At 39.0% G+C, this 11,787-nt stretch overlaps 2 protein-coding genes across 2 annotated transcripts; both read left to right on the forward strand.

Moving 5' to 3' along the window:
- The first annotated feature begins 560 nt into the window (after positions 1-560).
- LOC106294869 (dynamin-2A) lies at positions 561-7,782 on the forward strand. The gene is made up of 22 exons (XM_013730563.1): positions 561-960; positions 1,271-1,321; positions 1,411-1,531; positions 1,663-1,755; positions 2,101-2,162; positions 2,343-2,460; positions 2,540-2,876; positions 3,087-3,234; positions 3,525-3,626; positions 3,713-3,832; positions 4,061-4,144; positions 4,228-4,355; positions 4,921-5,005; positions 5,123-5,246; positions 5,405-5,481; positions 5,576-5,632; positions 5,891-6,035; positions 6,124-6,263; positions 6,597-6,710; positions 6,811-6,878; positions 6,963-7,135; positions 7,241-7,782. The coding sequence occupies exons 1-22, from the start codon at positions 820-822 to the stop codon at positions 7,486-7,488; spliced, it is 2,736 nt and encodes a 911-aa protein (XP_013586017.1). The 5' UTR covers positions 561-819; the 3' UTR covers positions 7,489-7,782.
- A 115-nt stretch (positions 7,783-7,897) lies between these two features.
- LOC106294870 (nucleolar GTP-binding protein 1) lies at positions 7,898-10,761 on the forward strand. The gene is made up of 4 exons (XM_013730564.1): positions 7,898-7,916; positions 7,981-8,060; positions 8,356-10,309; positions 10,460-10,761. Exon 3 carries the CDS (start codon positions 8,371-8,373, stop codon positions 10,291-10,293), a length of 1,923 nt encoding a protein of 640 aa, XP_013586018.1. The 5' UTR covers positions 7,898-7,916; positions 7,981-8,060; positions 8,356-8,370; the 3' UTR covers positions 10,294-10,309; positions 10,460-10,761.
- Positions 10,762-11,787: the final 1,026 nt, after the last annotated feature.

Raw genomic sequence — 11,787 nt, forward strand, 5'->3', positions numbered from 1 at the left:
ATGGTGATCTTTTTAGCTCCCTTGTTTTTATGATATCCATTTACAAGTTCACCAGCTAGAGTTGTGTTCTCAACCAACAGTCGACCTTTCACAAAAACCGTTTGGCTTGGTAAGATAAGCGTGGACAGTAGAGGCTTGAGTCTCTTGACAAGTAGTCTAGACACCACTTTATATACTGTATTGAGGCACGATATAGGTCTAAAATCACTTATGAAGTGATAAGAAATGCCTTTATACCACTTATGAAGTGATAAAATAGCAATAGATAAGAAATGCCTTTATACCAAAATTTAAGTGGATCTAACAAATGGTAATACTTTTATGAAGTGATATCACGAAGCTCGACAATATTTGGTGGTGGTTGTTTCTGATTTTTAAAATAGTTTTGCTTTTTGTTTTTATTTTCAAAATTATTTTAATCTAGTTAAGATTTGAATTTTACTTTTAGTTTTTGAAAAAACCATTTTATTTTTGCATGATCAAATTTTTTTAATAAATAAATTCTCTAAACATTATATAATTTGGTGGAAAATTTTAAAAAGGGAAATAAAAAAGAGGAAGCCACTTGAGTCGTATGAGATTAATTGCAACTGTTTTGAAATCTGAAGATTGTCCCGTGCCTTTTTGAATCAATCTTACGTCGTCTTTATAGGACCTCGTCTCCGCTCTTAAGGAAATCCCCAAACGGAGACGAACGAATAATCGTAGCTTCATACCATCACGACCGGGAAAAAGAATCCTCCTGTAACCGTTCTGCCCAGATCTAATCTAGGGACTCCTCTCTTCCTCCAGATCTCCTACTTTTGATCTCGATTCGTGATGGAGGCGATCGATGAGTTGTCTCAGCTCTCAGATTCGATGAAACAGGCGGCGTCTCTGCTCGCCGACGAAGATCCCGATGAGACCTCTTCTTCCAGACGCCCCGCCACTTTCCTAAACGTTGTAGCCTTAGGAAATGTGGTGAGTTCCCTTGCTCCTCGATCTGCTTGTGTGTTTAGGCCCCTGCTCGAGTGTTGTTAATATTAGATTCGTTATCGGTGGATCTCGATTATATATTTTCGAATTTGTTTTGATATTTGCCTTAAGATCTGCTTCTCTTCCCCTCTAGTTTCTGATCTAATCTGTTTTTGATCAACATTTAATCCTCTAGACTAGTAGAAATATTTAAGAATGAATTTCTTCATTGAGGCAGCAATAACTTAGGTAGTTCGGATATTAAATTATATCTTGTGTTGAGATCTAAGTGATATCTCTTTGTTTATTGAACCAGGGAGCTGGGAAGTCTGCAGTTCTAAACAGTCTTATTGGACATCCAGTCCTGGTAAGTAGTACATCGAGTCTTATGTGAGTTTTTAATGTTTATTATTGGATCATACCTTTCATTCAAATCACGCTGGCCTCTGTGGACAGCCTACGGGTGAGAATGGTGCTACACGAGCTCCTATTATAATTGACTTGAGCAGGGAGGCTTCTTTGAGCAGCAAGGCTATTATCTTGCAAATCGACAATAAATCTCAACAAGTTTCAGCAAGTAAGTCTCCCTCTATCAACATACGTAATTTAGCAGTGGTGTGTGAGCGTCTTTCTGCATGTACAATAGAATGGATTTGATCAATCTGCTCATAATGTTACCATTGTGTTCGACATGGGTTTGTTAATTAGGTGCTCTGAGACACTCTCTCCAAGATAGACTTAGCAAAGGAGCCTCAGGGAAGAATCGTGATCAAATATATTTAAACCTTCGTACCAGCACAGGTAAGTCCTTTTTTAATTGCACAATTTTTCGTGGCATGCCTATCTACTCTTAAAGTAGCACATCCTCAGCTAATGTTAATTGGGTGATAGAGTATATCTCTGATATCAGTGAACTGGTTAGGTGTAATAAGTTGCCACCCCCATCCCATATACTCCTACAATTTAGTGCACTGTTTAAGAGATTAAAGCTGTAAGTTGGTGGGTAACATATAATATATTTAATGGAGCTTTAGAATAAATAATACTCTTTTGAACGTGAGCAGTGACATATGACATGCATTGTCTTAGTGTTAAATTTTATTAGATCATAATCATAACATATTACTTTTAAACTGTATATTTCAGCTCCACCACTGAAATTAGTTGACCTGCCTGGACTGGACCAGAGAATTGTGGATGATTCAATGGTGAGCTTTGGACCTACTTAGTTCCTTTTCATGCCCTTCATCCACCCGACAACCATGAAACATAAGATTTCAACAATATTAATCATATTGCCTGCAGAAATGCTAACATCGATTCATTATCATGTTTGTTATTATTCCTTATTGAAAACTTTTGTTTGTTTTGGGGGATCTCTTTGCAAGATTGCTGAATACGCGCAACACAATGATGCCATACTGCTGGTTATAGTCCCTGCTAGCCAGGCATCTGAAATTTCATCTTCCCGAGCACTGAAGATTGCGAAGGAGCATGATCCAGAGAGTGAGTACATTAGATTTTTCAATCTGGCTTTCTTTTATTGTTTATATTTTATACTTACCAATGGCTGTTACTTTACTAGGCACTAGGACAGTTGGCATTATTGGGAAAATTGACCAGGCTGCAGAGAACCCGAAAGCCCTCGCAGCTGTTCAGGCTCTTCTCTCAAATCAAGGACCGCCAAAAACAACTGACATCCCATGGGTAGCTCTTATTGGCCAATCCGTTGCAATTGCATCAGCACAGTCTGGAAGTGGTGAGAACTCCTTAGAAACCGCATGGCGTGCTGAAAGTGAAAGTCTGAAGTCCATTTTGACTGGGGCCCCACAAAGCAAGCTTGGCAGAGTTGCCTTGGTGGACACCCTTGCTAGCCAGATCCGTAGCAGAATGAAGCTCAGGCTTCCAAGTATCCTGTCTGGGTATTGCTTCTCTCTATATATTATCTTTTGTCATTAATGTCATAAAGGAGAGTTGGACCAATTGTTTCACCTATTAATCCGTGATGATTGTTACCGAGATACTTACATTTATGTGCCAGACAGGGAAAATGATTATTTTCCCAAGCTGTTTTCTTGTCTCGTATATTTAGGCGTCTTTTCTTGTTTTCATTATTCAAATTCTTTGTACAGGCTCCAGGGTAAGTCTCAAATAGTGCAGAACGAGCTAGCGAGGCTTGGGGAACAACTCGTTAACAGTGCTGAAGGTACAAGGGCTATAGCTTTGGAGCTTTGCCGTGAGTTTGAGGAAAAATTTCTTCTCCACTTGGCTGGTGGTGAAGTAAGTAATTTCCTACATAAATAAACTAAACTTTCGTTGGAAATCCAAACATATCGTGAAAAAGAGGAACTGTCTTAATATTAGCAATCAGAGTATCTTGCTAACATACGATTGGTTAGATCACATTATATCGTGGGAAATCTCATAAAATCGGATAGCTGAGGTTTATGGTAGTGCATAAGCCCACTGAGGGGTTGAGTTACATTTTTTGCACTTGTGTTCTTTTAGTTCATGCTGAAGTCCTTTTGCAACTGGGTGTACGTTTTACTCTAACAGTCTTTTTTATTCAGGGAAGTGGTTGGAAAGTTGTTGCAAGTTTTGAAGGAAATTTTCCCAACCGAATCAAGGAGCTTCCATTGGATAGGCATTTTGACTTGAACAATGTTAAAAGGGTGGGTGTCTGCTTCTTTCCTAAAATTTTCTGCACGAGATATGTTTTGACACTAAACTTCAGAGTTTTTTTTTTTGAATTTATCAGGTTGTTTTGGAGGCAGATGGTTATCAACCTTATCTTATATCTCCAGAGAAAGGGTTGAGGTCGCTGATAAAGATTGTTCTTGAGTTGGCTAAAGACCCTGCACGTCTTTGTGTTGATGAGGTGTGCATGCAGTAGTATTCAATTTCAGTAATTTACTGCATTCGTCTCAATTTGACACTTTAATTATTCTGAACGTTGCCGAGAGTTTTGTTAAGTTTTCTCTTGTTCTAGTGCTCTTATCTACTTTATTTAAGTCTTAGTATATATTTCCTACTCCAAATATCATGCATCCAGATCTCTGGATTGTCTTATTTCTCTGTTGAGCTAATACGGTCAACTTTTGATTAGGTTCATCGAGTTCTTGTTGACATAGTTTCAGCCTCTGCAAATGCTACACCTGGCCTCGGGAGATATCCTCCTTTCAAGCGAGAGGTAATAATGTTGGGTGGTGTTTTGTTCAGTAGCATTTTATCATTTCGATAATAGCTATTCCTTTCTAACAAATGATCAACCAGGTTGTAGCTATAGCAAGTGCAGCACTTGATGGTTTCAAGAATGAAGCCAAGAAAATGGTGGTTGCACTAGTCGATATGGAACGGGCTTTTGTACCACCTCAGCATTTTATCCGTCTTGTGCAAAGGAGGTATTCTGTCTTTGTTTTTCTTTTTCAATTTTATTTTGTACTCTTAATGGTTGTACTCGGACTTAATGATCCCTCATTGTAATTTTTTTCTTTTCTTTTAAACACCATGGCTCGATCTTTGTTGAATTCTATAATTTCTTTATGTTTTTGTTTTTGCGTGTTTGTTTGTAATTAGAGCATTTAGGGGTTTGATGCTTTCATTACTAGAAAACTGTGTACGAGTGTTCGCTTAGGACAACTTTGGCATTGATCTATTCCATTAACTTCTTATACTTCTTGTCAACCATCTTTATGGTTTTGTTATTCTTTCCTGTGAGCTAATACCTTAATGATATAGTTACCATGCTTTCTGATGGGGGATTCTATATACTTGTTAGCCTGGCTGGTAGGGGTGTTTATGGTCACGTCAGTATGCTTCTTTTAGAATCTCTATGGCTGGACTTTGGTATCCAAGCAGTTGTATTTCTGTAGCTGCACATTTGTTGGGGAACTCCAAAATTGTTGTTTTCATGGTTCATGACTGAAAATCATTTCTATCTTTTTGACGATGTATTGATTTCATCAGAATGGAAAGACAACGTCGCGAGGATGAGCTGAAAGGACGATCTTCTAAGAAGGGACCAGATGCCGAGCAGTCCCTTTTAAGCAGGGTGCGTCTTCATTTCAAATTAATTTGAATCCTCGTCGTGGAAAATGCTTTTTATGGTTTTACATTAACGTTCATGAAAGTACTTAATTAAATAATTCTCATACCTGCATGTATTTAGGCTGCTAGTCCTCAGCCGGATGGTAGCATGAAATCAATGAAAGACAAACCTAGTCCGCAAGATAAGGAGACGCCGGAGGTCTCTGGTCTGAAAACTGCTGGACCTGAGGGAGAGATAACAGCAGGTTGGTATCCTATTATACGTCTACACAGAAAAACTTAAATCCCCCCCCCCCCCCCTCTCTATCCTTTTACATGAGTTGCATGATTTCCGTCTTTTTCGTCTTAACCCTTGATAAACCAACTTCCAAGGTCGATAACAAATAATCACTCTTTCATATAGGGTACTTAATGAAGAAAAGTGCAAAAACAAATGGATGGAGTAGGCGATGGTTTGTTCTAAATGAGAAAACTGGAAAGGTTAGTATTTAGTGTACATCCTTCCGGTGTTTATCCAAATATCTGCAGGGAGGAAGCACTGTAATCACTTGCTTATCCATTTACCTTTTCCTAGCTGGGCTATACGAAAAAGCAAGAAGAAAGAAACTTCCGGGGCACAATAACTTTGGAGGTATCATTCTCTTTCCATTCTTTCTTGACTCCTGTCGAAAAATAGATAAGGCTAATAAAATTGTTTCATATCCACCTTGTTATCCCACACACACTGGTTTTTCCATAGAGATTTACAAATTACTTTGTGTATTGTGAAGCTCATGCTTCGAATTTCGTATACTACTGATATTATCAATGAGAAATGTGGATGCTCTATAAATAACACTTTTCCTGTTTTTCTGATATTACTTTTTCATAAACTTTGTTAAACACTCAGGAATGCACTATTGAAGAAATTCCTGAGGAAGAAGTAGAAAAATCAAAGAGTTCGAAGGACAAGAAGGCAAACGGACCTGATCCAAAAGGACCAGGTCTTATATTTAAAATAACCTGCAAGGTTCCCTATAAGACTGTACTAAAAGGTACGTGAACCAATCATTTTCAGAATTCAAACTTCTTAATCTTCTATGCCTTCTTATATGAGCTTTTCCTCAAACGATTTTGTTGCAGCTCACAATTCCCTTGTGCTTAAGGCTGAGAGTGCAGTCGATAAGAACGAGTGGATTAATAAGTTGCAGAAGGTTATTCAGGCTCGAGGAGGCCAAGTGGGCAATATTTCCATGAGACAGAGTTTTTCAGAAGGTTCACTTGTGAGTCATCATGGCCAACTTCTACGCTTAATCTTTTATCTTTCGTATTTCCCTTCCTTAAGATCTATGCTAGATATCTTCACCAGTCTTATGCACTACCATTTATCACTGACGAACTTCCAACTCTATATTACAAAGGTTTCGATGTGCTTGAAACACTGAACGGAAGAACTTTAGAAACTTTACGTTGAAGAGTTAAAACATGTTTTGTTGCAAGAGTGAAAAACGATGTCTTAGTGAACGTGGAAATTGTTGTCGAGTTGGCATATTAGGCATTTATGCTTGGTATCCGTGATAGAGGTTACTTATGCCGTGATCTTGTCTGCATTTCAGGATAAGATGGTTAGGAAACCCGTCGATCCAGAAGAGGAACTTCGGTGGATGTCCCAAGAAGTACGTGGTTACGTTGAAGCTGTCCTTAACAGTCTTGCAGCCAATGTTCCCAAGGTGGACTATGCTTAATCTATAGCTCCAAGTTTCCTTGTTCATCTCCTTTTCTTTTCCAGTTGTTCCTCGGTCGTGATACTAAGCAACATGAATTAAACAGGCTGTTGTTCTTTGTCAAGTGGAGAAATCAAAAGAAGACATGCTGAATCAACTATACAGCTCTATCAGGTTTAATATCGTTCCTCCACCTTGTGTCGAATTTCATTTCAGTTACGGTGTGCTTATCTGCGCTCTCTTGTATTTGATCTATAGTGCAATAGGCAATGAGAGGATTGAGTCATTGATTCAAGAGGATCAGAACGTCAAAGGAAAAAGAGAGCGTTACCTGAAACAATCCTCTCTTCTTTCTAAGCTCACAAGGCAGCTTAGCGTTCATGACAACCGAGCTGCTGCTGCTTCAAGTTGGTCTGACAACGGTTCCACTGGTAAATTATTTTTCTTGATTTGGGCAGTGCAATGCTGGCTATTGTGGGCTACGTTACATACATCGGTTGTTCTTAAACTTCATTGTGGTATCTCTTGACCCGCAGAAAGCAGCCCAAAAACCAGTGGAGGTTCTTCAGGGGATGACTGGATGAATGCCTTCAACGCCGCTGGTAATGGAGGGTCAGATTCACTGTCAAGATACGGATCAGGTGGTCACAGTCACAGCCGCCGTTACAGCGATCCTGCTCAGAACGGAGATTTGCCATCACCAGGCTCTGGTAGCAGCCGCCGCACCACCCCGAACCGGCTTCCACCAGCACCACCACAGGGTGGATCATCTTACAGGTATTAGAACCTGAAAGAAAGAAAAAAAAAACGGAGACTGATTCTTTCTCTGGAGTTTGGGTCCCGTGTTCTGGGACTAAGTCACTCTTATTTTACTAGTTTAAGAAGGGGACTGGTGTTTTGTCTTTTTTGTAGATAGATATTATCACACATTCTGTGCTTGCTTCATGAGTCCATGTCTGTCTGAATCTTTTTGTTCTTTATTCAACTTTTTTTTTTGGCAACTATTTTTGGGCAAGTGTGGACCTTTCTATTTTTTAGGGGCATGTTCATGCAATATTTTGAAAGTTATGTTTACTTTTTTGAGTTTTTTCTAAAATTATTATGTGAACGCCTCGTAATCCGGTCGGCGTCGAAGTTTAAAAGCCCGCAAACTCTAAACCTTAGAAGGCCGCAATTAACATGCCAAACCGAACCTTCCAACACATACAGAAGGTTCGGACTTAAATCCCTTTATATTTTCACTCAAGTCGGTTCTGACTTTTTGTGATTAATATAGGGTTCCTCCATTTTAGAACATACCTCAACTTCATCTCACGCTGCCGGCGTTCGTCTTCTCCACAAACTCGAAATCTCTTTGTATGTCTGTCTTCTCACGACTCTCTTTATCTTCTTTGTTTTCCGAACTCGCAATCTCTTTTAACTGTATACCCTACAAACTCTGTTGTACCTTGTCCGTACACTCTTCATATGCTCTTATAATTACTCTAAACCTATCTTATTGCATGCACAATGCCTTTATCACAGAGATTTTTGTTTGATCGTAAAGTTCATTGATTGATGCTCTTGTGATGTGGATTCAGTCATTGAAATCTCAGAACTATGTTACGACTCTCCTAACTTCATGTTATGTAATGATTCTTATGCATGTCAGATAAGCTAAAAAGCAATGGTGAAGTATAACTTCAAGAAGATAACTGTTGTCCCAGATGGAAAAAAGTTCGTTGACATTATCCTCTCACGCACTCAGCGCCAGACACCAACAGTTACCCACAAGAGCAAAAAAATTAGCCAACTCCGTAGCTTCTACATGAGAAAAATCAAGTTCACACAATCAAACTTCGTCGAAAAGCTCTCCACCATCGTCTACGAGTTTCCTCGCCTCGAAGAGATTAATCCCTTCTACGACAACCTTTTTAACGTCCTCTACGACAAGGATCACTACAAGCTAGCCCTGGGTCAACTCAACACCGCCAAGAAGCTGATCACCAAAATCGCCAGTGATTACGTGAAGCTAGTCAAGTATGGTGATTCTCTGTACCGATGCAAGTCCCTGAAAGTATCTGCTCTGGGGCGTATGTGTACTGTCATGAAGAAGGTTGGTCCTAGTTTGGCTTATCTCGAGGAGGTAAGGCAGCACATGGCGAGGCTTCCTTCGATAGACCCCAACGCAAGGACTCTCTTGATATGCGGATGTCCTAACGTAGGCAAAAGTTCTTTTATGAACAAAGTTACGAGAGCTGATGTTGATGTTCAGACGTATGCTTTCACCACGAAGTCGCTCTTTGTTGGTCATACTGATTACAAGTGTTTGAGGTATCAGGTGATCGATACGCCAGGGGTTTTGGATAGGCCGATGGAAGACCGTAACATCATCGAGATGTGTAGCGTCACTGCCTTGGCGTATCTTCGAGCTGCTGTTTTGTTCTTTTTGGATGTTTCTGGTTCTTGTGGCTACACCATTGCTCAGCAGGCTTCTCTTTTCCACAGCTTGAAGTCTTCGTTCGCGAACAAACCGTTGGTGATTGTTTGCAACAAGACTGATTTGGTGTCCGTGGAGAGCCTGTCTGAAGAAGATCTGAAGCTGATTGAAGAGATGAAGACTGAAGAGGCAGTGGTTTTGAATATGAGTACTCTGACGGAAGAAGGCGTGATGGCTGTGAAGAATTCCGCTTGTGAGAAGCTGTTAGATCGAAGGGTGGAGGAGAAGATGAAATCTAGACGCGTCAGTGACCACTTGAACAGGTTCCACGTGGCAATGCCGAAGCTTCGTGATGACAAAGAGAGGCTCCCTTGTACACCTCAGGTAGTCATGGAAGCTGGTGAGAAGCGAAAGACTGAGAAAGATTTGGAAGATGAGAACGGTGGAGCTGGGGTTTATTCTGCTTCTCTGAAGAAGAAGTACATCTTGGCTGATGAAAGCTGGAAGGATGACATCATACCTGAGATTTGTGATGGTCATAATGTTGCTGACTTTATGGATCCAGACATTTTGAATAGACTTGAGGAGTTGACAAGTGAAGAAGACCGTAGAAAGGCTGAGGATGATGAAGAAGATGAGTTTGAGATTGAAGGCGAGAAACTTACGGAGGAGCAGAAGAAACAGCTGGCTGATATTCGTAAGAAGAAAGCTTTGCTGATTCAAGAGCATAGACTCAAGAAGAGCAATGCACAGAACAGAGCAGCTGTTCCAAGAAAGTTTAACAAGGACAAGAAGTTTACAAGGGAGAGGTTGGTTAGAGACTTGTCATCCCTCGGTCTTGACCCTTCTTCGGCTATGAACCGTGCAAGAAGCAAATCTAGAGGCAGAAAGAGGGAGAGATGTGATGATGTGAACGATGAGCAACAAAGTAATAAGAAGCTGTGTTTATCAAGATCGAGATCAGTGTCACGGTATCCGCATGAAGTGTTAGCTGGTGAAGGCTTCAAAGATTCTTGCCAGAAGATAAAGGCTCTTAAGATTGGGAACAAGTCTCACAGAAAGAGGAACAAAGATGCACGTCGTGGAGAAGCTGACAGAGTTATACCAACACTTAAACCAAAACACTTGTTTTCAGGTAAAAGAGGGAAAGGAAAAACTCAAAGGCGTTGAAACCAAATAATCGAAGGTACATTACATTTACTTACAATCTTTCTCTAAGCATAGGCCATATGCATATATCTCTATCATTTATCTCCAAGCATAGTCCTGTTTGGTCTTGTGATTTGTAAGCTGGTAAGAAAAAAGAATAAAAATATTATGTATTTGATTCTTGCAGGGAATATGCTTAAGTAAGATTTATGAAAGGACTGAAGAAGAGCTGTACTTTTTTTTTCTTTACTATTTATATGATGCTTTTATAAGTTGATGGGCTTTAGATGATTATTGATACTTGCAGTGGTTATATGCTATTTCGTTGATGGGGTTGGCTTTAGTTCCAACTGGCTCTCTTATATTTATACACAGGAGTTCGTAGTCTTGGCATATTTGGATTCTTTGTAATAAGATTATATCTTGTTCTGAAACTTTAAGAGTTGTATGTTAACAGAAATAATCAAGTAAAACGTACCTTTGAAGTTATTGTTTCAAAACCAAAAACCTCCTCTCCTTGAATGGATTCAAAACCCTAAGACAAAAAAAAAAAAAAAAGAGAGGATGAAATCATAATTGCAAGGAAGAAAACTTCTGACGAAGAGGAGACAAACCAACCGAGACTCTTTGTGTTGCAAAAATCAAGAAGAGGTCTATTTCGAAACCGGTAGTGCCAAACCTAAGTTACTTGCAGCAGAAGCGATGCGGGAGGCTAAGTCATCACATAGCGAAGTAACCGTACTGACGCGCGTGGCTGAGACTTGGCCGCCTGAAGAAAGAATGTGTATGAAGCGACTGAAGAGGAGATAAGCGATGTGACTGTGACAGGTGCTATGGATACTGAAGTTGACTAAGGAAGATGAGTCGAGTTGTTGGTTACTGGTTTGGATCAATGTTCTGATTCTGGTGACCGGATCTTCATGGATGTCTTCAATAGCTGAACCCAACGAGACGGTGACTTTGTTTCCCATCCCTTCCGATTCAGACAGCCTTCTTGTAGACGTGTGAACTCTCAATAGTTGAATAGATTTTTTAGTCGCGCGAGTCTGCTTTAATAATTTAATTTAATTTTGCAATATTTTTTAAGAAAAAGATGAATTTCGTAAAAATATTTTTATTAATATTATTAAAATATTATTTGATTTCCTATTTACATTGTTTTTTTAAATTTGTTATTTTTGAACTTAGCTATTTATTTGTTTGTATTATAAAAGTAAAATTACTGTTACTAAAGTATTTATAGTTTCTTATAAGTACATAATTTTAATATCACATAGATTTCTCAGTACATATACACTACTATACTATGCTATACACTACTATGAATACTTTATTAATAATTAGTTTTATTTTTTAATAATATTAAGATAATATAATAGAAAATTGTTTTATATACATTTTTCTATGAAATTTATTTAAAGTGTGCTTTATTATTTTTCATAGTTAAGTTTTTATACAATTTTACCATTTAAATAACTAATATTTAGATATCAGTTTGTTTGTATACGTAAATGT

Source organism: Brassica oleracea, chromosome C5, assembly GCF_000695525.1.
Source record: "Brassica oleracea var. oleracea cultivar TO1000 chromosome C5, BOL, whole genome shotgun sequence".
Taxonomy (NCBI): domain Eukaryota; kingdom Viridiplantae; phylum Streptophyta; class Magnoliopsida; order Brassicales; family Brassicaceae; genus Brassica; species Brassica oleracea.